The sequence below is a fragment of the Pieris rapae genome, chromosome 17 (assembly GCF_905147795.1).
Source record: "Pieris rapae chromosome 17, ilPieRapa1.1, whole genome shotgun sequence".
Taxonomy (NCBI): domain Eukaryota; kingdom Metazoa; phylum Arthropoda; class Insecta; order Lepidoptera; family Pieridae; genus Pieris; species Pieris rapae.
The window spans coordinates 560,901-588,077 of NC_059525.1; the positions used below are offsets into that span (position 1 = coordinate 560,901).

General features: G+C 32.5%; 1 protein-coding gene across 5 annotated transcripts in view; it reads left to right on the forward strand.

The window, feature by feature from the left end:
* The first annotated feature begins 14,137 nt into the window (after positions 1-14,137).
* The window catches only part of LOC110998329 (teneurin-m), a 198,803-nt gene continuing 185,763 nt past the window's right edge, over positions 14,138-27,177 (forward strand). For all 5 annotated transcript variants that reach the window (XM_045631843.1, XM_022266898.2, XM_022266899.2 and 2 more), the window contains exon 1: positions 14,138-14,320. Coding sequence is in view for 4 of the 5 variants with exons in the window: in XM_022266898.2 (XP_022122590.2) it covers positions 14,287-14,320 (34 nt within the window). In the remaining variant the exon portion in view is untranslated. The remainder of the gene's footprint in view (positions 14,321-27,177) is intronic.

The following is a 27,177-nucleotide window of genomic DNA, read 5'->3' on the forward strand; positions in this document are numbered from 1 at the left end:
GAGCTTACTCTTTCTCAAAAACCGGCAACGCATGCACAAATAAGTGTGTCTCATATAAGATCTTATAAAAAAGGCAAAGATAAAGATGTAACAGTTTTGGTGTAATGGTTAAGATTAAAAATAAAATATAACTGTCGAGCAACAATGACCTCTCACTAAATTTATTTAGTTGTTTATTGTTCCAATTGAAAACAAGACCAACAAGGATTTAACATGATGTTAATAACTTACACGCTGTTTTGACAAAAGCTACAATAATTCGATTATCAACTCTATTACTAAGAAATAAAAGTGACAATTGGGAATCAAATAAAAGGAAATGTAGCTAATAGAGAAAAGAATGTAGCGACTATTACTTTTACTTAGATACATCCCACACGATTGAAGAGTCCTATGGAGCAAGTTTTCGGATTAAAATTCATTGTAACTTATTTTTCTACGTAACCCATATTCCTATACCAAGATAAGACAGTTTTAAAATACAGTACCTACATACGCTACAACGATTTATATTTTGTGTAGACCATTATTAAATCATTTTGATTTATTTTTTAATGGTCTAAAAAATGACGTGGCATTCACTCTACTTATACACACTCTTATTTATTTACACAACATTTTTTAATAAGTTCACCTACTACATATATGTTTCCTCGCAACTCTTTCAAAAACATATTCTTAGACACTATCTCAGACATTTAAAGGGACTCCTTTTAATAATATTTTTTAATAATTAAATTTTAAGGTTAGTTATTAGATATATTTTTATGTATTATGTTATTTCTGTATTACATCCGATTAAATTTCGGAGTTTCTATCTTTAATATCACTGTATAGATTCGATTTTAACAAACACGCTTCTGTTCCACACATAAATACAAACCTACAGTCTACACGCATTCTCTGAAATATTCTTCTTCTTTAGTCTGTTAACCTTTTAATTAATTAATTAGAATTTGCGTTTTGATTTAAAACCATTATATGTTTACTAAACTGTATTGTCTTCTATAAATATGCGTAACATAATTATAATTTTACATCGACAAACGACGCGTACACTTTAAAATATTATTACTAAGCCTCCATGCTCCAAAAATCTTCTTAAACTTTCAATTGCTTATTTGTTGTAGTATTTCCGTATGATTGCCAATCAGGACCAGAGCCTAACCGATATAAAATAAATGGATGCACCGAAGTCCACTATCTTTCATTTTGATTAATAGCGGCCCTGTTCGAAGTATTGTTGCGTTTATCTAAAGATTTAGTTGTAATGTGTTTTAAAATGTCTCGCTGTTCGGACGTTTTTATCCGATTAGGGACAAAAGCAATGCGTAAGCGCAGTAACTAATGGTCGGAGGTTGTAATGGTGAGATTAAGGTTTTGGTTTTATACATGTTTTATCAGACTTTTTGTAGAGAAATCTTTTGAATAATGCATGCCTGTTAGAACATTCATAAAGTGCTCGATATTCATGACAGTTTATAAGGTAAACTTATAAGAAGCTCAACGATCAACGAAGAGTTACTACAACCAGTCACTTTTCTACCACATTTGCCATAGAAAGTGTTCAGTGGTGGAGGTCAGTTAATACCTATTAACTGAGTTTCATCATCGGACGTCAAGGCAGAATACAAAACACCATCCGTATCACGACATCTGTCGCTCAACAACTGTGCGATTAAAGGCAGTTATTGCAGCGCGCCACCAATATGTGGAACCAGCAGCTCATAGAAGGATTTCCGAATGATTTCAAGAGACGTTTAAGAAAAGAGCGTATCATTTCTGTAAAGGCTGGCAAGGCACTTGGGAGCCTTCTAGCAAGGTCTACGCTACTTCCCTGTGTATAACATGATCACATCGAAATTTATAAAAAACTAAATCAGTAATGTAATGTTTATTTTATATATACATATAAATATAAGTATATTTTAATGTAAAAATATATTGTATGTCAATTTTATTCCCGAGTAATGACCTGATTACGAAATGTCCTTTCAATTCCATGAAGCTAACGTAATACAATAGTGAATTACAAATGCGATTGACCTGAAAGTATTACCATTGAATGGTCATTTTGCGTATTAGAAGTGTGTGTTATCAACGCGTGCGCAGCCTAATGATGCGTCTACATACCATCTTGTTGTTGTTTTCTCATTCGTCGAAAACATCTATTTCTATAAATTCTATCTACTTTTGTTTTGTCCATCAAGGGTTTTCTATGTGGAATTTATATTTCACAGGTTTTCTTGAAAAAAGTTCGTCACATTGGCTCGAAGGACCAAAATCTACCATTCCTGGGTCAAAGGGAAGTGCTTTAAATAATAAAAAGATATTATCTTTATTGTATATATAATTTTGAATTGTTGTATGGGTAAACTCACGTACAAAAAATAATATATTTATGCTAAATAATGTTAAATGCTATGCTATATATAATCTAAGAAATCCTGACCGAGCAAAATGAATATATATATATCACCTGGGCTCGTATGGAAATAATTTCCTTTTTGGATAGCAATTAAAATGAATGCTTACATTTTGATTATGTCAAATTCAATGCACTCCATTCATTTGCAGGTTAGTGATTTAGACGTACTTGATAGTGATTTAGACATAATTGTAAGAACTTTAAAACCGATTTACTTTTGGTAAGCTCCGATTTTACTTAATTCAGACCTATAACAGGCGTTGACACCATACAGTAGGCCTTTTAACAAATATCTCATCTTAATGTCATTAAATTTAGCTTCCAAAGTTGTTGGTTTGGGAATATACCGATAGTATTTCAAAACCTTGTCAGTCAAAAGTATTGTTCAAATTTTTCCAAATCAAGTCATGAAGACATATAACAGGATATTTATTGGGTTTTATGTTTGTGCGTCATGATCAGCAAGGAAATATCTGGTGCAGACAATCTGTTTCCACCAGTTTCTGTGTAGCGTCTCTCTTATATCAATGTATAGTTTTGAGGACGATGAATCTTTCACTCGCTCGGTTGGTGAACAGCCAACTGATATTTTGCCTTCGTTCGTTATAGTGAACACTAATGCCATGAAATATGTTTTGACTCTTCTCATCATTAGTTTAGTCACAGTCGAAACCAGTAAAATAAGTAATTGGTATCGCGCGTGCTTGAACCCGATTTGTAGTCGATGGCTGCCCACTACGTGATAGCAACACTAATTCATAAGTCTTGCATAATCTTTTTAACTGTTAGGCTGCGGTCATAAAACAAACCAGACGTTAAGCATCTTCTACCTTTTTTTAAATCGGTGAAAACACTACATTTAGTCCTTTTATTTACTGTAGCTATGGGCTCTGTCTATGGTAATTATACGTAGTCAAACATAGTTCTAAGGTTCAATTCCCGGCAATACAATCAATATTTCCGGCTTCTTGGCTATGAAAGAAACCAACAACACATCTGCTGCAAAATACAAGGCACTGCATGTGCTCCTTAACACTCATATAGTGAGTTCAGGCCCCGGTTTTTTGTTTAAATTTTGTACGTTTTGTTAGTTTATTTGAAGTATCATGATTAGTTATTATTTTAAGAATTCTCTAAAATTTAAAATTTTGTGTTAAAGTCCTAGTCCTAGACTAAAGTCCAAACTATAATCTCGGCACTAATACGCGATATGCACACGCCCTGATACCCAAATTTCGTCAGGTCAAACGTTGCATTATAAAATTGACACGTTCGATTACCTCTCGGAAGAACGAAATTGACCCGAAATATTGTCACGAACATTATTTGTTGTTTATTAAAAGTGAATTATGTTATTCAGAGAAGAAAACAATTATTTGTACGTATTATTCGCTTGAATTATTAAATCTCTGGAAATAAAGGGGAAGGACCCCTCAATATGCATAAACCTACTTGGTTTAGTTTTGTATGAATAGGTTAACAGAAAAGTTTGGGAATTATACATAGGTAATATACTATTATTGAGTAGTGTTGGCCTAGTGGCTTCAGCGCGCGACTCTCATCCCTGAGGTTGTAGGGTCGATCCCCGGCTGTGCACCAATGGACTTTCTTTCTAAGTGCGCATTTAACATTTGCTCGAGCGGTGAAGGAAAACATCGTGAGGTAACCGACATTTTCTAGCCCCAAAAAGTCGACGATGTGCGTCAGGCACTGGAGGCTGATCACCTACTTGCCTATTAGATTTATAATTGATCATGAAACAGATTCAGAAATCTGAAGCCAAGACCGAAAGAGGTTGTAGCGCCGCTGATTTATTTTAATATTATTAAATTATTAATTTAATATTATTCATAATAGAAAATTAAAATATAAAAAGTTTGGTCCCTGTGGTAGCTTCAACGCTCTTAGCATTTCCTCGCTGTATTGCGAAACTTATTCGTTGAGAGTGGAAGGCATCATCTCTGGGATCACCGGTACCTTCTATCTACCGGTGCCAACTTCACGGCTCAAGAGTCTACTTCAAAGGGAACAATATCTCAGTAATAAATAAAAATTAATAATAAAACAATTAATTATAATAATTATTAGAAAATACTTGAAGTATGACCTAACTATATTAATATAACATTTATAGTGTAAACTTCAATGGAAATTTAGACTGAAAATTAGTATTTGCTACAAACTCTAGTTACATAGACGATTCATGCATCAAATAGATTTTAATCTACTTTCATGGAAACACTTTACAAGTTTTTAGTTACATTTAAAGTCAGAAATTATGCTGATTTTGTGGTGAAATTCAATCCTAGTTTTATTTTATTCAGGAACGTTAAAGTTTAGATTTGTATTACAGTAGTAAATTGTTCTGTTTCCGCCCGTTCCATGTGAAAAGTCCTCCAAGAAAAGAGAATATGCGGGCCTAAGGTCGCTCTGACTTTGCATAAGACAGCGACAATCTTGACAGAACTAGAAATTAAAAATACTTTAGTAAAATTGTGTGGCTAGTTTCATCGCATTATTACCCCTTTTTATAGAAATATTATCAAACTAAGTAATTTTGTGCAGTAATCTATATATCCTAGGTTTAATTACGGGTACGAATGAGTAAAATGTTGCATACAAAACTAATAATCTTAACTACCTCTGGTTCCTTTGACACTATAAATTTGTTTCGAAAGCCGGCAACGCACTTGTGAGCCTGCTCGATTGCTACCTGTCACATAAAAACATTATTAAAGAGTTTTGTAACTATAAAAGCGGCTAGTACAGGAATTAGAAACAGATCATATGTACATACAGACTTATTTATTATATTAAACGCTACTTGATAATAGCTTCAGCTCAAGCGTCTCTCATAGCAATGCTCAGACCTTAGCCTGCAACTAGCAACTTAGACAAACTTGGTCGCGTACAAGAAATATACATTTTCCTCCGTCGAATACAAGTTTGCGGGCCCGCGTTGATTTTGTTCCGCTTTGTAAATACCGGGCGCTTTTTATTTGTTTATTTTGTCTTAATACACTGCTATATTGCGTTTTATTAACAAAATTAATGACAGATTATGTGCCATGTACAGGGATTTATTATATATTTAGATTTTTTTGATTTATTAGGTATCAGATTTTGCTCTGCACTTACATGGTTTTTCTCTAAAAAGACTGGATATTAATCTGTAGTATCCAGCCTATAACATTAACAAAAGTATTTTGTCTGTTGTATTATCTTTAGCATCTTTTCTGGTACATTTCTGGACGTAGGCCTTATCTAACTTTTGTACGGCTTCTGCTAGCCTCTCTGTATCCACCTCCTTGACAATGTCATCAGTCGACCTGGTCGGTGGGCGGCGTCGCGGTATTTTGTTCTGCTGAGCTCCATTCAAGGAGCCTGCTGCATCTGCAGTCTTCCCACCGCCACCACATCATATGTTAATTCAGGAAACAAATGCGATTAAGTTTTTTCAATATGCTCTATTTCAGTGTCAACCATTATACGCCTGGAAGCAGCTCTTACACCAGGATCAACACGGGTTATATCTATTTATCTTAACCAGTACAGATGCTCGCCTGGTCCTATCTTATGTATATTTCTTATAGGCTAGAAGATCATATTTTTGTGCTTGACATATATATAGTTTACGATGTGTGTCTTTATCGTACAAGCAAGCAATATATGCATGAATACAATATTCTTTGTAAACAAACATTTAACACAAAGTTATAAATCTGAAGACGGCTATATTGCTTAAGCGATATCTTAAGGCAACCCATACGAGAGCTCTTAATAATAATATATATACAATATAGATTCTTGCAGATCAGAGCGCTTATATATAGCTAACTATGTTTGAATAGTCGGGAACATCTATCTTTCATATATCTATTTCTCAGATAATTAATCGCTTTAAGTGCGCTAAGTTCAATAACGTGTTTTCATTCGACGCGTTGAAAATATGTTTTTTATAAATAAAAATGATCGTTGTTAGATCAGTGAGTGCATATCGCACGGTTATTGGCAATATGTTGTAATTACATTTACATCGCACGATATGGCTGCGATTTAAACATCATGTCATTTCTCTGTAATTCGCACTTCGCTCCTGTGAGTTTTCGTCCTGCCCCTCAGGCCACTGCCCATCCCGTGGCCGCCGAAGCCTTGGTCCGCGTCTCACAGAAGACGCCGTGTGTAAAATACGTGTAATTTTTTTCATATAAAAGTACATATGTACTTTTTTTAAGAAAGAGGAGTTAAACTGACAGTCCCTTGAATTTGAGTGGTTATAGCCAAGCTGGATATTCATACGATACGATATTTATACTTTAGTCGCACGATATAAATAATGTAAAATCTAACTGGTTTTTTACAGCGCAATAAAGCAGTGGACTGGATGACTATTTTATAACGTAGTAACGACGTATAAAGTATGCAACAGCTCGTTTTAACTCTAATTGTTATCTCCATACTTGACAATAAGTACTTTGCAACTGATATTAGTGCCGAGAATTATTAATAATTATATATTAATTTGTAATAATCATAATAGTAGCCTTTATTTCAGATACTTTTACACTTACACATATTTATATTTCTGCATCATTATTACTACTATTCTTTCTATTTATAAAATTTTTACCATTATTACTCTACTAGCAGATTTGACAGCAGTCCTGTAAACACTTCGAATCATGGCTGATTTGTGAATCTAAACCACCCAAACGCATACAAATACAAATAAAATTCATTTAAATCGGACCAGTCGTTTAAGATGAGTTTCGTGACATACACATGTACAGTAATGCAATGTAATAATATTTCAATAAAGTCAGGTCATAACTTAATATGGTGGTTAAGAATTCTTAAATTTTCAAATATTCCGCACAATTTTCTCTTTTTTTTTCCTTCATAAGAACCTTCTCCTGACGTTAACAAACAAAAAATAATAATTAGCGAAATCGGTCCAGCCGACACTTGAATCCGAGACCAAGGGAAATAGGGATTTATTTTTATATATAAATAGATGTAGATTAAGAATATTATAAATATGTACAATATATCTGAGTGTTGAAATTAAAATAAAAACAGTAGTTAACTATCGACTGATAAATAAATATATTTAGAGGATTTTTATGTAAGGGGAAAAAATATGGTGCAATTGACAACACAGACTCATGTGTTTAAATAACTTTTAGACAACGCTTACGCATTGCTAGTATAATAATAAAAGTAGTAGACTGCTGTCCGTCAATCTGATAAGCCCTGAGGTTAAGAGGTGAATGGTTTTTATAATAATCGAGTCGTGTTTGAGCTGTCTACTTCAAATCAAATCAACCACGCCCATATCCACTTTTAAACCTTGCGTGACTATTAAGACTTCGTTTTACGCTATTTTAATCAAATCTCTATATTTAAATTTAAATTAAAGATATAATTTTAATAAATTAAGTGCTTTGAATGAAATTATCGCAGGTGTTGCGTCGATATGTGACGCATCTCTGAATCTGTATTTACCATAGACAATTCAGAAGGGTTGATTGGATGAATACCAGCTAATCTTCATTATCGGATGTAGAGGCCGAATACGAAATTTCATCCGAATCACTTCGGGGGCCGTGTTTCAGGCAGGCAGGCAGTTTTTGTCGCGCATCGCGTATTTCCGTAACTAAGGGTCTTGCAAGAAAAAATCATACAAATTCTTAAAAGGCCGGCAGCGCAGATCCCTCTGACATGCCTTAACATAAGGTGAATCTTCTGCCCGTTTGCCCCATATTATATAAAAAAGTGCGTATGAACACACACAGTTAGAAGTGAAACTTTCTTTGTAAATTAATTATTACTAAGATAAAATCCTCAATAGATGATTATGTATCAGTATAGATCTGATATAGATCACTCCATGTATTTGTATATAATATATTCACACTGTTAACGCAATGTATACGTGCTAATGATAATATAAATAAATAAAAAATTCTAGATTACTGCACAAACCGTTATGCGATAGAATTTCCGTCTAAAGTTCTATGTAACTACTAAACAAATACATCAACCTGTGTATTCTCGATCTCCCTTTCTCACTCTCTCTCAATCACTGTTTCCCTTTTCTTCGACAGAAACGCTGCACATATTCGTGATGTTCCGTAAAAATAATAATGCCCTCGTGCGCCTATATAATAATATAGTTTATATGTGAGCTTAGGTTTTTAACTTGTAAGGAATTGCAACTATAACGCCATGCTTCACTTGACTTATGATGTTCTTTAAAAAATTGCTTCGAACTATTATTTTTAGTGACTAAATATATGCCTTTATTCCAGCATTAAATTACTTACATTATAATTTATAAATGAACGGTAATAATTTGGGTGCATCCACTAAACACATACATTAAGTCATTATAAGCATTAACCTATAAACATTCCGTTTTAGTAATAACCTGTCAGGCTAAGTGGAGTCACGCCCTTTACTTTTTTACTATTAACAATATACCTATGTACATAACTTATACGAGGATCAATTATGGTTATTCTTTTTGTCTATAGTGTAACATAGCTTACTCATACTGCTTAAAACACAAATTAATTATAACATTTTTTTAACCAAAATAGATTTTACTCAAAATGGATACCGTTTTCCTGTGATTTGTGTGTGGTAACTCATTGAAAGAGACTGGTGTATGTAAGAAGTCTTACTCTTATTAAAAAAAATCTTACTGTAACTCTTTTCAAAGGATTTTGTATAAGATTTATTTTAATGATTTTTTTCGATATATTTATGTGATTAAACTTTAATTAATTATTAATATTTTGTTACAGGTACCTTAAAATTTTCACAAGACCAACAGTAGGTATGTTTATTTGTTTTTGATTACAATGATATACGACATATATGAAACAGAAAAAAAAGGTCTATTAGGTACATAAAAAAATAAATAAAGTCGTAACGGTTGTCTGTAAAGTCAGTTTACTGACGATAGTTGAACGCGTTAACGTCATAAAAAAACTGATGGAATGGTTGCATTTTTCAATAGAACATTTTAATTTTATTTGTTTGATAGATATTTTCTATGGATAAATATATATAGAGATGTAATAAATGGAAATCACAATTGAATTGATCAAGTTATATTATATTACATTCATTTGTACTCAAAAATACAATTATGTCAATTTTTTAACGAACAAACGATTGTGCCTCTTTGTCGCTCGTTCCGCGCTCTCGCTTGCACTTCAAGCCTTAAATTGAACAGAGGTAACGCCAGATGCGTCATGTTTTTTCGTGCGTGCAGCCGGCTACATCGAATTATAAGACGTTGTCACGTCAAACAGGTGGAAGATATCAACATCTTCATAACTTGTATTATAGTCAGCTGAAACAGTTCTCTAGTCAAAACCTAAAACCCGCAGTTCGATACTTAAAAAAAAATTTTTCTATATTAAAAAATAAGCAGAAATATTCTGCATAAATGGGATACATCTTTCGAAACAGTTTCTTAAAGTACATAGTTAAATGAGAGAAAACTGTTAATACGTAATTTCTAGTAAGACTTTAAAAAACTAGCGAAACAAATTAATATTAAAGTTATATTAAAATTAAACTAAATTTAACACTTTGGAAAGTGAAGTAGGTTGCTTTCTGTGAGTCGACAAGACTCTTCACAACGTTGCAAGGTGTAAGATAATATTAACCCTGGTTTTTATTTAGAGGAGAAACTAAAACATTTTACCAAGTTATAACATTTTTTAATTTACAACATATAATATTTAAGATTTTAAACGTTATATATTTCATTATATTAAAATATTTAAATACTATCATATAATACAATTTCCTGCATCAGAAGCTTATCTTTCAAGAGTTGTCTGGACAGATCAGTGATGTTGTATCGCTAGAACGTTGGAATACTTTTCAGCAAAGGATATTATTTAATAATCATTTAAAAGGCAGTTTTCCGCTCAGCACTATGTGGAACCAGCCTAATCAATTATTTCAGAAGTAATTCGACTAAGGGTCCTTCCAGAAAGAATGTACCAATTCTTAAAAGGCCGACAAGCACTCCATGGACGGCGGTATCACTGACATCATATGAGCCTCTTGCCCGTTTCCCCCTGTTTTTAAAGGCCCTTAATAGTTGTGAAATATCTTAAACTAAGACCTAGCGAATATGTAGTTTAACGTCTTATCCAAGAAAATTGTGACATTTGACTTCCACGTCAGAACCACACCCCGTCAAAGTGTATTTTATAAATTTCTCCGCGTTTTATTATTTTTACGCTGACTTGACACTTGCACATGACTTCCGTCACTGCCAACGTTTCGCGGGCAAATGAGATTGTGTTAAGTTTTCTAGTTGTAAAAACATACAATATATTTTAACTTACGTTCGTAATTGACGTTACTATAATTACTCCCACGAGCGAAATTTTATGTACTTTAAAATAAACCAAACCAGTTGCGCTACCTTTTTAGGCCTGGGACTCAGATTTCTGTATCAGGTGATCAATCTCCTCCAACACACGCCGTCGACTTTATGGGTCTCCTTTGCTAGTTTCCCACAATATTATTCTTCCCCGTTCGAGCAAATTTTAAATTCGCACATATAAAGCGTCGGTGCATAGCCGAGGATCAAACCTACCACCTCACGCATGAAGCCACCAGGCAGACATTGTTTTATGTGTATCAATGCATTTAAAACCACGGTGGCTCAATTACAGCTGAGTCTATGAGTTAAAATGTTCTAAGGTTTAAATTGTCAAACGCGATGTTTTTACGCTCTACGCGCCAGACTGTCTGTGGTTGTCGCGATGATTAATTATCTATGTAATTTACTTTAGTTAGTGTCTCACTTCCTGTGCCCTATCGAATGCTCTAATGGCATTAAAGTGAAGCGATTGTCAACCCTGACAGAGACGCTCGGGGGACGCCCTATGTAGAACAGAATTAAGTTATTGTCAAGTTTATTGCACTAATGCGTGGGGTTAAATTTGCTCATGTGTTACGTGCAATCGAATATTTGTCAAACGTTTGATGGAATGCTTGAATAAATTCTGTCGTAAAAGTAAAGCTTTTGAATATGCTTAATATTTGTGTACGGATAGCAACGGAAATGGTTTGATTATAGATTTGGTGGATCGTAATACACGTTTTAAAAGCAATACAAATAAGTAAATACTTTATTCATGACAGAAATACGTACAACAACAATATATAACAACTATGTACTACAACCAAACATAGCCAAATGTTAGATCAATGTGTTTCTTATTTCTATTTCTCTTTCTGTTTTATAGAAATTAGATAAATATTGAAATTTCCATAAAGATCCCGTAACTATTATTAAAAGTTAAATTATACGAAAATAATAGATGTCAATAGTAACTAGAGTGATTAAAAGTACCAACAGTCGAAACGATTCGACTTAGGGTCCTTCAGGAAAAGAGCATACCAATACTGAAAAGGCGATAACAGACTTGCCAGCCATAGACACATAGCCAAAGCAAGTCTTCTCCCGTTTGCCTCCTATTAAAAAAAAATAGAATATTAATATTAAGATTTCACTGAAATTTACTTATGTGGTATAAAATAAAAATAGTGAAAATGGTATCGCTTACGTTAAAATTATGTAAATATTGGTATTTGGTTAGTGAATAATGGTATTCATTATTATTACACATTAAAATCGATTTCTGTTTAGTTTTTTCTAATTGTTTCTTTTTTGTAATGTTTGTTTTGTTTAATAATTGTTTCGATTGATATTTGTATGCGCTCTAAATGAATGGCATGTTTGCCTCTAAGTGCTTGTCACATTAAAAAAATATTTTGTGTTTGTTTTTACCAATGTATCAGTGTGCCGAGCGTTGGCAAACTTTACCAATAAAAAAATATATATTACTATAAAGCATATATTTATTATGTATCAAATAACTCAGTGGTAATTATCAATATGTATCTAAAATCTAGTGTTGGTGTATTCTAGTTTCGGCTTCAGAGTAGGTACTCTGAGCCCCTCTCTCGTCCCCTGTTTATTTATTAGATTACTGCCTTGTAATGTTCTTAACACTCGGCAAGGAATCCCTAATGACGCCATACATCGTGGGAGCTTTAATTGAGGACCGAGTCGTTATAACGTTTAATACACTGTTCTTGGTTAAAGTTTGTTTATTGTTTTTTATTCAGATTGTAATTTATTAATAAGTACTAAAACAACATGCTTGCTTAAAATATTCAAGACTTCACATGAGTGATCAGATCAGATCTAATAGGTGACTATTAGATTGATCATCTCTAGGGGAGACTTAAAAAAGTTGTTATTTATGGAGATCATAAAGTATCGAACTAACAGTATAAAACTCCGTAATGTAACAAAGAACTTCTCAAAGCCTACGATAAGCTAAAACGAGAAACGTGTAAAAATTCAAAAATAATCTTTATAAGTCGTAAATCAATTTTTAAAGTATACCGATGGGACTTTTCAACAATGAGTTGACGGCCTATCTCTGGCATTGAGTTAAAATTGTTAAAATACTCTGTGGTGAGTGACGGATAGATAACCCATTAGGGTTGTCACTTCTCAAGGCGTAAAACAAAAATAACAATATTTATTTCTTCAAAATTAAAGTTAGTGAATTGTGAATGCAACTTTTATTTATTTATAAATTATCATGACTATGACAATGACATTATACAAACCAAAACAGATTGTTATACGAAATATATAAAACAGAAATCATAAGTTAATTAAATCCAAACATTATATATGCTAACAGTGTGATAGTTTTTTATACAAAAAATACTCATACAAATACTTGATTTTATTTACATTAAATGTATGAAACAAAACGCCTATCCAGAAAAACCGCTATTTTCAAGACAAAAATTGTAACATTATTTCATTTAAAATTTTAAAATGTTAAATTTCAAATGTTTCAACCCTAATACTTTCACTCGACCACCGATATAGAATTTTGAGAAACACATTAAGTTTTTTGTGGGTTATCTCCAAATTCGGAGTTACTCCCCTTTTGTCGCGGATGCACTTTGTCTTTCTAACTAAATGTGTTGTTAACTATCTGTGTGATCATATCAATCATGTCATTTATTTTGGAAATTACATGAAAATCAATGCGGCTTGCAAATATTTGCGAGAAAAGTCAGAAAGAACTAAGATTAAATATTTCTTCTAAAAATTGTATGTTTAATTTAATATTTAATCGTTTTGTTTACATAGCAAATAAACCTGGTTAGTCTAGATATAAATAATATCACTGATCTAAATTTATTTACTTTCAATATAAATTAAACGTAACACTTCTTAAACCATTTATACGATAGGTAATATTGCTCTTACAATAAGTTGCAGCAAGCTAAAGGGTTAATACGACACTATTGAAACAGTAGCCATTATAAACAACAACAAACAAGTACGCACTCAAGCGAAAAGTAAAACAGCGCTAAACGCACAAGTGCAATAAAAAAACAAAAGTGCGCTTCGAGTGTTATTCGCGCGTTATTATTAGCTGCAGTACGCATAAACAAGGTTACGGAGCTTAGCCCGCGGCGTATCGATGCGTTGTCGACTTTTTAAAAGCTAACCCGTCCTGTAAGAAAGGGACGGCGTAAAGCACGTGGGAAGTTGAATTCCGAACGCACGCATCGCTTTCCCCGCAACCCTGTAGCGGCACGGGCGCCGCGCGCAATTTAGTCGCGCGCCGACCGTCGTAACGGCTACACTTTAGAGAAATCTGTGCTAGTATACGAAGCACCCGCCCTGACGTTGAGTCCGATTTGAGTGCACTGTGAATTTTTAAGTGTAACAGTTTGTGTGACAAATAAATTGTGTAGTGCACTATGTTGTTTTGTACGTTATGAATGGTTTGGATCGCTGCTTCTTCGATCAGCGTAAGTGAAAAATCTTGTGGTTAATCTATGATTTCATTTATTTATGTGGTCAGTGGTGTTCTAGGATTGATTTTCGTGGTATATAGTTTGCGGTTTTGATTTAATGATTCCTATTGGACGTTTAATATTCGATGTGTGTTTATATGATTATACATAACGTGCATTATAATGCGGTTATTTGTACACAAGCAAACATTAATTAAAAATCCCTATAAATAATGACTATTAAAATATCTAATGAATTAATGAGTTATGAAAAAGTTTTTAAACAGTGCGTAAAACTATGTCTCGAAGAATTTCTTAAAACGTCAATACGAATTGAATTTCAAAATAAAAAAATTTGCGTATTTATTTGTTTTATTTCTTTTTAATTTTCCTCATACCATAAACAAAAATCAGATTTGTGTTTTTCCAATTATTGACGTTACTAATGTAACGATAAACAAATTAACGTTTGTAAGGCAGCGAAACATTTGTGAGTTCAAGATAGCGCTAATGAGCAACAAGAACTCTTTATTTAAGCAAGATAAACATCGAGTTTGGTTAAATTGATGATTTAGTTCAATTAAGCTTTCAAAGGGCGCATGATTGAAAGATGAAGCGATTTATTCACAGCAATGCCTATATCCGTAACCCACAGTTAGTTTAACCTCAGATCAATAACGATGGTGTAAAAAATTTAAAACTGTTCGGCTTTTTTAACAGACGTTAAGTTAGGTATGAAATAAGTATTATAAATTTAGGTGAATGCGGATTCGTCGATATAAATAAACCACACGACTAAAAATCATTTTACCCAAACTGCTATAAGGAATGCGCAAAAATATATAAAATATATATTATAAAAGGCTACTTCTAATCTGTTGTCGAAGATAATTTCGGTGCTCAAACTGTTTTCGTCCACTTAATTAATTGTCAATTTATTATTCACTCTATTGCCATTTCTTTTGTTTTTATTGTTATACATACAGTATAGTAAAGGTATAATGCGCTGCCTTTTTGTGTTTTTTCATTCTTTGATTTAACTTTCAGTTTTTAAGATCGTTTTTTTAGTCTCTAAAATATGTGTTGCGTTCATTAAAATAATATGTACATAACGAACACGAATACGCTATTAAATTTTATGGTAAAAACAGTGCATTCATAAATGGTATACTTCATAATATGCTACTAATTGAAAATAAACATGAATCATTATAAATATAATATGTTTTTTTCCTCGTTGACAAACAACTGATTTATACTCTTTGTTTACACTTAACATTTGTAACAATGTTTAGCAGGCCTTTATTCGTATTGAATTAAGTTAAAAGCTATATTAAGTAAATAACTACTACAAAAATCTAGATTATAAATGTTTTCAAGTAACCAAACCAAACTATTTCAAAATAAAAAAAGTTTAACACGAGAATGTCTAAATGTTATTTGAGGTTCAATATTTTATCAGCGTCGAGGGAAAAACAATATTTGACCATAGAGATCGATAGCCAATGTTGAGTCAACAAATCACTTCATATTTTGTCACCTTCAAATACAAAAGTGGGAGTATTCCCACTAAATGCGAAGAAAATAATAACCGCAATTCCTTTTTTTATATTATTATTATTAGTACCTATAATATATAGCCGATTTTAAGAATACCAGTGGAATCCAGTATTCCTTAACAGACATAGGCACGCACTGACAACATGTTTTAGACTATATTATATTTTATATGATATAAAATTTACATATATATACTGCCAACTGATATAGTTTTATACACAGAATTTTAATGAATTAGTCTGACATTCTCTCAATAGCATAAAAAACATCAAAGTATTGTAAATCTTGTCGTGGTAGGAAATTGTTCATCTCCGTGAAACGTCGCCCATGTCTTAGTTTGGAGTAATAGCGAGACCACTATTATAAATAGTTCTTGAGCGGGTTTCCATTAATGTATTTCAACTTGAAATTGAAACTTCATAAGATAGCTTCAAACTCCGCAAAGCTGTTATTCGAATTATACCATTATATAATTAGATTGGATGAAAACTATTTACTTAATACACACTATGGCAAATCTATTTGCATTCGTTATACTTACCGATTTTTTCTTTATTTACACAGTTTTTAACATATATTATATGTTTACGATTATATAGTTCTAGTTTTAGACAATAAAGCAGAGAAAAAGACGTTAAACTTTACGATCTGTGAACCACAACTGAACCACACTGACTGGAAAACCTAAAAATAATATGAGAATTATATATTATTATAATACTTATTGCGCTGTTCTAAGTTGTGAATGCTAACCACTTGAGATTGGACCACCCGCGTTCCTTCTCTCGTATCACGTATTGTATCAAAAGACAGTTCCGCTCTTTATTCATTTCAGTTATTTATACTTCACTTCTGTTGGGGTAATAAATATTTGGATTGGCCTAAATTATTAGCTCGTGAGACTAATATTATACATCTGTAAATCTTACTGGAATAGATTGTTGTTTGGTTAAATTGATTTGTGTAATGCTTACAAGGGGGAAGGTGATTAAATTTTTAAAGACGCCTTTATAGCCTGGCTTAGTATTTAGACCGAAGACAACGATGTATATATAACAATGTAATTTTCTGTGTTATATTACAACTATGAAAAATTAATATAACATTTGCATGCCCACTTTTTATATGGCTGATTGTGCGAATAAATAATCGATCTAAATGTAGTTTCTTTGCAAATAAACGCTTTATTTATTATTTTATTAAATATTATATTTTAGAAATCCCCAAGTATATTATAGGTCTATCGTATTATAAAACAGTAAATTGCATCTTCTCTTTTGGTCTTATCTATGGATGTGCACTAATGGATTTTCTATATGCTCATTAAACACTGGCTCGCACGGCGATGGAAAACATGGTGAGGGAACCAGCATTCTTAAGACTCAAACTGTCGATGGTATGCGTCGTCTGGCTCGAAAAGTTGATCGCCGATTCATAAATCTGAGACCTAAAAAGGTCTTACCTAGCGCGATTCGTATATTATTGTCCGAAATACTGTCATTAGATCTATCGTACGAAGCTTAATTTAGAAAAAATACCCTTTTCTGCGTTAAGTATTTATTTATATTACGCATCTTTTTAGTTAAATGTTCAATTTTTATATAGGTATAATAACTCAAAACTCTTTCTGTTAAGCTAATTTATGCAGCAACAATACACAAACACAAATGTAAATATTTTCAATTCTCCTCCGCCTGTCCGGTTCTGAAACTTCGCGTCCAAAGTTTAACTGCAATTGTCTGGCGAAGTTGAACCGCCTCATCTCGGAGCCCACTGGAAGTCATCTGAAAATCAAATTGCACTGTCATTTCGTAACAATGGCGTATCGATTGTGGCTACCAGTAATGCTAATGGTGAACGAACAATGTCGTGTTTTAACCGGCACGCCCATGGGCATTGAGAAAAAAGTTATAAAGGAAATGTCACATTATAGATGTAAATTTATTTACACAATTTAGTGTCATGTTGTAGGTTAAATGATCCTTGACAGTGGTGCGTTTAAAATCCGTTGTCACCAACTACTTGCCTAAGATTGTCAGCTTTTACAGAGGAAATTTTTTTTTCCATTTGATCGTAAGTAATTGGTCATTTACAAAAAACTAAAAAAAACTTACTTTCACACGATATGTCAAAAATACGTCTTATCACAATTTATTTGTGTGTATATATTAAAAAACAAATACTTAAACAATAGACAAATCAAAAACAAATTGTTAAACAAAATATACGTCGGCAACAGAAAACACTAGTCAAATACATAGAGAAAACTGAAATTAAATATTAATAACTGAATATTTTAGGGTCAAAAATAAATAGTAGGTACTGCCAGATAAGGACTTATTTACCATTTGTTTTACATTCTTAACACGCTCAGTTACAATAATTAAAATTCGAATTATACTGTTTAAATTATAGTATATTTGTATTCCAAAATGTTTGTAATGCGCTGGTTTCCCACGTCACAGCGTTGGGGTGGCATCGGGTTGTTTAAAATTTCACGCGACCACGGCCGCCTTGAATAGAATCTTAACTATAGCTTCCGGTTAATTTAAACCGAGCGCATATTCTTGATACAGAATACATCTACCAGTAAAACCAGCGCATGGTAAGTGTCCATATACCCCAAGCTATGGTTCAAGGTCTATATAGACTTATATTATGACAAGAAATCTCGAGCGAATTCAATCTAGTGATGAATTTTTATTTTTAATTTTTAATTTTTCATGATTAAAATTGAACAGTATTTTAACAAATTCTAGTCTTGGCCTCTGATTTCTGTATCTGTTTCATGATCTGTCTATATAACAGGTGAAGAAGTGATCCTGTTACACACGTCGTCGACTTTTTGCAAGCCAAGGCAAGCCTCACGATGTTTTTCTTCACCATTTCATGCGCGAATTAAAAGAGTCAATTGGTGCACAGCCGGGGATCGAACCTACGACCGTAGGAATGAGAGTCGCACGCCAAAGCCACTCATCCACCACTGCGTAAAGTACATAATCGATATGTAAACTAAATGATACTTTAGATACATTTGAAAAATCTTGTAGGATAAAATAGTTCCATTTACTTGTCAAACACAATTGCTCTATTGAAACTTAAAAGGCAGGTCCACACCTATTGTAAAGCTCAGACATTTGTTTCTCGTTTTCCTACTGCCATTATGTGTTTTGTGACAGAACTCCCACGCACAAAAACAATGATCCCTAATTGTAGTCAATATTCGTATAATTGCTGGACAATTTTCTCAAACAATAGGGATAATTGTAGCAATATCTTGGTTTGGTTTTATTGTGTTATATATAAACACATAGTAAGCATTTTTGTTGAAGATGCTTAAATAATAATGATAACACGGAGATTATCAATTTTTTTTTGTGTGAGATTATATGACGATTTTTCAAGTCCATAATTAGTAATGAGTACCTGCACCGGTTTCAACTGTGTTGTTACAATATTTAATAAATATCTTTATTAAATGTCTGTTTTTAATTGTTCTAAAACACGGTTTTACAAAAATACTCCTAAAACACGATTTCCTATGACGTAGTCTAGGTCTACCGCGTTACTGGGGGGATTGTTCTCATTTGAATATGATATTAATGTTTAAAGAACTTTATTTCTCATTACAAAACAGAAATATTTTATTTACATGAGAAACTTAATATTAATATGTATATATTATATACGAGCGAGATACACGTCGCCATTAGCCGTAACAATTTTAGTCAGATATTAAAGTTTTAATCCGATATTAAATGTGTTTCTTAAGTAAAATATTAATTTATGTACTTTTTACTAACTTAAAACAAATCTACGTGTGGTATGACAATATAGGTACGATATATATGTGTCGGAAATGCAATTTAAAACTCGGTCATCAATCAAACTTTCAGTATGATAATGAGTATGCCTATTGTTGTGGAAAATTGAAAAATAGTTGAGATACTATTCATATATTCATTCAGCCATATATTGAGGTGCAAATGGCCTGCTTATGCGAGTGGGGTTATTCAATATGGTATTGGAAAACATCTGGACTCCTGGTTTTGCTATTACCTTGGATTTCCTTATAATATTAGAGTCCGGAGCGTTATTAAAACTAAATTGAAATTTGGAATGGTGCGAAAGGATTAAAAACGTTTTTAAATGTACAAATAAAACACCTCAATGTCAGTGCACATTTCAAAGTATTTTCAAGATTTTGAGTTGCTGTAAACTATACTCCGTATTTCATTATGTCTACGTCTTCATTATTAAAAGCATTAACTTATATAGCGCAAATAGATGTATCAAGCCCGGTTATCAGTTTACCATAGAAATTCCTCACGAACCTCAAAGATACGGCAAAGGCTTCTAATCAGGAACACCATAAACAAAGATCAAGTGGGCAGATATTCCCACAGTGAATGTTATGAATCGCTATCATTAGCAATGTGATTAATGTCTAACCCAATTTCGTTGCCGACAGATGGTGGACACACGCTATAATTATCACTATAATTAACGAATTGCGTATCGAATTAGTCCTTTAATCTGTTTGTTTATAAGCATAGTGGATTAACATCGCATTTTGAATATCTCGTTTTAATTTGACTATTTACAACCGAATTGCCAACCTTGTAAGGTGCAAATGCTATAAGGAGATTGAGGCGACAAAATATGATTTAAATCAGAAGGAATCATTTTATTAAACTGTGCCTATGGCTTTCCTGGTGCAAAAGTATTTATGTTATTCTTTCAATCGTCCCGCCATACTGTTACGTTTTGTATCAACAACAACGTACAGGGATACTGAAAGAGTTTTAGTTCGTTATTTTAATGTTTAAAGAACTTTATTTCTCATTACAAAACAGAAATATTTTATTTACATGAGAAACTTAATATTAATATGTAAGTATATATTATTTTTTCTTCATTGTTCGGATTATCAATTACTAGTGTATATTATACATAAATACAGTTATTTACTATTTATTATGTTGAAAAGAACAAGGCTGTCGTCACAGTTCATTCTTTTCTCGAAGTGAACTTGTACCTCTTTAAAAAGCAATTGATCTTTACGAGCGGTCATCAAACAGGGAAGCATTGTATTTTTTATGTGGTATTCAGTTTAATCGTTTACTTCGCTATTACCCAGCTTTATGGCTAATCAAATTAGTGATTATTGTGACGTTATTTCCGGTCACTTTCATATCTCTTCACTTAACACAACTTGGTGTGTGTGCGTAACACTCACATACGAATCATACCATTACCAAACGTAGAAAAACAAAAATAAAAAATCAAGTAGTAGTAGCATGCTAGAAAGCAATGGAAGGAGGCGTACTAAAAATAATAAGAACACAACAAGTAAAAAGCTAAAAAAATAAGACGACAATATAAGACGAATAAATAAAAAGATCATGTTGAATCTAAGATTCAGCTTTATTTCATCCCACATAAAAGTTTAATCAGTCTGAACTTTGACTAAAGTAGCCTCTTTCAACGATTAAAAATATATAAGTGCTTTATTTGATACATTACGTTTAAGACTGAAATAAATATAGAGGGTTTGGATTTAAACCGAGCTTTTAGCTTAGCTTCAAAGCTTGGATATATTGATTAAAGAAGTTATGATATAATTCCTCGGATGGGCTAAACCGACCCAATTAAAGCATTTCTTTATCATCCTGAAAGCCCTTTAAACACGTATTCAGTTGGAAACAGTCCTTTGAATGTGCAGACATAAGAAATGCATCCGAAGATGAAATGAGCAGCCCGCGATTAGGCACGCCGGAATGTAGGACAGTATACAGGCGACACCTATCGGAAGCGAGGATGAAACTATTGAAATGTTAATGTGTTTACATTATTTTATTTTGACATCCAATTCGTATCTCAACCATCGTCTTGACAACAAATGTGTTTTTGAAATTGCTGCAACCGCGTTTACTGTACTAGACGTTATGCGACGGAATTGCCCTCTTAATTTCTAATATTTCACTACTTAACGAATACATCAACCAATATATATATTATGGTGCGTGTATTTTTTCTCGATCTCCCTTTCTCACGCTCTCTCAATCGCTCTCTCCCTTTTCATCGACAAAAACGCTGCAAATTCGTGACGTTTCATATTTAAAACATTACCCTCATGCGCCTAATGAAGTTTCACTCACAAAACACATTTTAAACTAAATTTAAAACTACAATATGAAAATGAGAATGTTAATGTGAACTATATTTAAATCTCTTTGATTTTATTGAATTCGATTGTCAGGTGGATAACGACCGTCGAATACCTTTCGGTGAGGTTAGATTGAGTGATAAATGGGAAGGGCTAGTATCAATTTACTCCTGATTGATGTCTCCTTACTATCTCTCGACAATAACCTTTTTATCACTGTAATCAGCTGCCTCGGTGACTAAGTTGTTAACGCTTTTGGCATAAGTTTTGGTTCGATTGCGGATGAATAAATGTTTGTTTTAAACGACAGAAATAATAGTTAGTGTTATTTTTGTTATATGCTCTAGTAGATAATATTACTCAGTTAATACACCTTTTCGCTTAAAATATTTACCAGGTAAATATATTAAATGGTTTTTATATTTTCCTGTAATGGTATACGTGTTAGTAAACATGCAACTTACTATGGAGTATTGTTATTGTGTATTTTATATTTTTTATTATTGATATAGAAAGGGAAGAAACAAGACTATGGACCGTCCAAGAAGTAATCGCACCCATTTTAGTGGGTAAGTTGTCGGCCTTTGAGACAGGAGTATGCTCTTTTTTTAAACAGGTCTCTTTCTCTCAGGGAAGACCCCAACGGAAGACGATTCCATAGTTACTTTGTATATTTTATTACTTTGTTTTAAGCCTAAACTTCCTTCGTTCACAGTTCAGTAAAGCCTATGAAAGTCGATTTTAAGTCTTCAAATCGAAAAGTATGAAAAATCTATATCTTTTGACATACTCCAACTTTTAATATCCGCAAGACGTGAAATTATTTACTGTACTCCCTCTGTTTACATCGAGTAATCAAAGACGAGCGCGGACTTGTTTAGACATGGTGTTTATATAAGCATATATGGCAATTTTATTTCGCGATTAATCTCCGTTGAGATTGACGGCGTTGTGTGTTTGAGATGTAGAGAAAATCGTTTTTTTTAAATAAATGAATATGGTCGCATTTGATTCAAATATCAGCGGTTGGGCTTGATGATTTTTTATTTTCGAAGCATTTCAGAAGTGTAATTTATGAATTATATGATATGCAAAAATAACTAAGTAAAATGATTTCAGATCTACATTATTTTGTATCGATTTTAAAACTCAACAAATGTCCTTATTAAACCAATAATACAAGGTTTATTACAAAAAAAGCTCTTAAATTTAAATTAAGAATTGTATTATTAACTTAAAACCAGCTTCAACAGAATCTTTTAAAACCATAGGAATTCTGAGCTTGATGCAATTTTCGTTGGAAAATATTGATGAAACATTTCCATTTGTTTCGCTACATTTTGTAGAGCTTTTGCCGTTTAATAAATAACATGGAGCTGTGGCTTGTTGGTTTTGCTAAATTGAGTCCAACCAGAAAGTCTGAAAAGTCAATATACATATAAGTTTAATTACTTATAACTATATTTTATTAAACTATGTAAAACGTTCCATTTGACATTGAAACCGATTATTAAAATAATAAAAATGTATGATTATTCTATCACACTAAATTAAAGATGTTATTTTTTTATTTTTTTATTTTTTTATTTATTTGGTGCACAAAACACATTATAATCTTTACAAAAATAAACTTAAAACTAATAGTTATGAACAGGATTCTAATGTAAAACCATGTGCACACTGCAAAATTAATGTTACATCAATAAAAGGCTCATAACTAACAAAGGTAACATAGTAAAAAAAAAACAATAATAATAATAATAATAAGTTCCTCGACACCAATTTAACGTAACGTTAACCAGGACCACAAGGGTCAGCACTTAACCTACGATGGAGGATGTCTTTAACGACACTAATGAATTTATTGATGTTGCGACAGAATATGTCCACAAGTAAGTGGTTGCTCTTTGCCATCTCGTTATATTGACGAGCCATCCTGGTCAAAGGGTTGTAAAAAGAGATGTTATTCTTATAAGTTTGAAGGGAAAATAAATTGACTTCGTTAGCTCTTTTTTTTATAATCATGACATGCTTTGGGCTTCTTTTTGTTAAATTTTCGCGAGTGCGTTCCCGGCCTTTTAAGAATTGGTACTCCCTTTTCTTGAAGAACACCCAGTCGAATTGGATTGGAATACATCAGAAAGTTCACTTTACTGCTTCATTGCTGGTTTTTCATTACTGGTATAAGACTATGTAAGGCAGAAAAGGCTCCAAAATAGGCAGCACTTTGAGTCGATTCCACAGCTTCTCTCGCCCATAATTAAGAAATATCTTACATTTAAAAGGAATGAGTTATTATAAACTAAATGCGTTTGAAATCTTATTGACTTTGACTGAAAATTGCGCGTAAAATAAAGACAATATTGTAATTTTTTTACAGAAAAAACAAAACAACAAACAGTCTTGGTAATAATAAAAATGATTTTAAACCAAATTTATTTCTGTACATTTGAAAACATTTAAATGGCGCGTAACAGAATGCACGTTCAATATGATACATCTGTTTAGCGAGTGTCGTACAAGTTTCACCCCGGTCCAATTAACTTTGACCCCCAAAGACATAACGATACCATTGAAACACAAAGTCTGGGAGGTCAAAATTCTCTGGTCGACGTTAGTTCGGATTAGTGATGCCCGATTAGTTCTGGATCTGTTGAAATTTGAATTTGGAACGTGAGCCAATTGTTAATAATAAAAATAGGTCTAGTAATCTATGGATATAGAGTATAAAATGTTTCAAAACTTTAAATTGAGAGGAAAAAACCTATACCCAAAAGTAGTATATCTGGGACAAAGTACTATATTAACATGTAATATGCCAATATTTGTATTTCTTAATGAATTGTGTTCGTTATAATGTCGATGACGTCATTTATTCAGTCGCTATGTACAAATTGAACATGGCCAAAATAATACCATAAACAATGATTTCGAAATACACATTTATTAATTACGTCATATGTATTTTTTTAAATTGACACACTATATAAACGGTAAAAGAAAGCTCTGGAATTTCGTTACCATAGTTACGACTTTATCCAAAAGATAACTATGTTCACACACCGTGCAATATCGTTTAAGCTCGAATTTCTTTAATAAAAAAAGATATTGTAATCTAAATCAAACCACACAAAAAATGTCATCATCTTCCCGGCTCTTGTTAGATAACAACAATGATAAGGTTAATTTTAACGAATATCTCAAAGGATTACTTCATTCTAAAAATGGCGCTGACAGTTACAAATGGTAAGCTTTACGCATTTACTGAGGAATACTGATTGTATTGATGTATCGGGGACTTGCTTAATAAAATCGTACGATGCCTCGTTCGTTGATATATTAAAGAAAATCACAATTTGCATTTTTTTTATGTAACAGGGAACAAACGGGCTCAATAGGAAGCTCATCTGATGTTAAGTATATGTGTATATGTTCAGCTCAGCCCATCTCTTTCTGTCTTCCTCTTTTTCTTTTTCCATCTCGTGGTTGCCAATCTGCTATAATTCTTGTTCTTACAACCTGCTACGGGCATGGGCCCGGTCCAGCCCATGCAGCGAATTGCCTTATTTTCTTTATAATCTTTTCAACTTTCGTCCATAACCTAAGCTCTTCTCAGTGTTACACCCACCATGCTTCTATTCATTCGTCGTTGGCATGTTCTCAACTTTATAAGATGTTTTTGAGATAATGCCTGAGTCCGGTAGCCGTAAGTGACACTTGGTACATTATATACATTAGTAGAACACCTTTTTCTAAGGTACCATTAGAAAGTCTTTACTATTAAGTACTCATTAAAAGACCAAAATCTATTTGGTCTCAAAATAATATTATTTGCCCTAGATAAACGTAGTGAACTACATAGTAGGAATATATATAATAACACATTAATACAAATCAAACCGATTCTAAATTAGTCAAAGGCCGACAGAATATTATATTACACTATAATTACCAACTAATAATTAATTGATTGGTCATTCATCAATAATGAAATATACCACGAAATTGATATTGTATTGAACTGATGAAGTGAGATAGTTTTACGTGGAAGGCTATATTATATACATATGTGATCTAATTGTTATGTGTGTTTAAAATTAATTTATTTCCGTTCCCTCCCTACGGCTTATAAAATGAAGTCCCAGGTTAAAAAAAATGAGCGAACAGTACTGACCCATAGATGTCACGCAGAGATTATCACCATGTATTTGCTGATAAAACAGCATCACAGAACTCAAATATAAGTGTGCAAACTAGATTTCGTTTCAACCGTTAAAATGTGTGTTGTCCCTAACTGACCGTAAAGTTTTAAGAATACAAATTTATCCTATTGTGGTGGCGATAAAGAGTAATGACTCACTCAGTCACGACATTACTTCGTGCCGATGTTTCGAACCATTTTTTGTCAAATACAACACGTGTCCAAACTCTTTGAACATGACACATGTCATTAATATTAATCAGAAAATATGTTACAGTATTAGCTGTTGCTTTCATGTGTCTAATGATTAAAGCTCGAAAAAGCATTCGAAGTTTAATAATCTATTAATTAATACTGTTTTAGAATTATTAAAATGATTATTTATTCCTTTGATTGAATCTATTTTTTTTTTTAAACTTTCATCTTTACAAAATATACACATACTAAAAATGTTATTATAACATATTTATTTCCTGGGACCTCTTATAGAGGCCTCCTGCAATTGGCTCCATCTCTCTATGTCCAAGAGAGCATATTCCCTCCTAAATTCTTTAAGCTTGTCAGTGCACGGTGCACGACCACCACCAGAGAAAAGAAGAGTGGACAGGCCAAAACGAAGGTGGCCTTAAGATATAAATAGCAGGAAAATACTGGCAACTTATTGGCACAGGTAGAGAGAAAGATTGGAGGATTGAAATTAATGACATGAAAATAAAAACAAATGTTCAATTAAATATTATACTTAATATCAATAATTTTAGTTAATATAATTTATTTGTTCTTTATAAAATATAGTATACTAAAATATAAATGTAATTTTAAATATAATTTTAATTATACGTATATATATTTCCAGCACACAAGCACACATATATACGGTATAAACAGTATTCTTAACCTACATAGTAATAAATTATATTTATTAATTTTTAATTATTATTT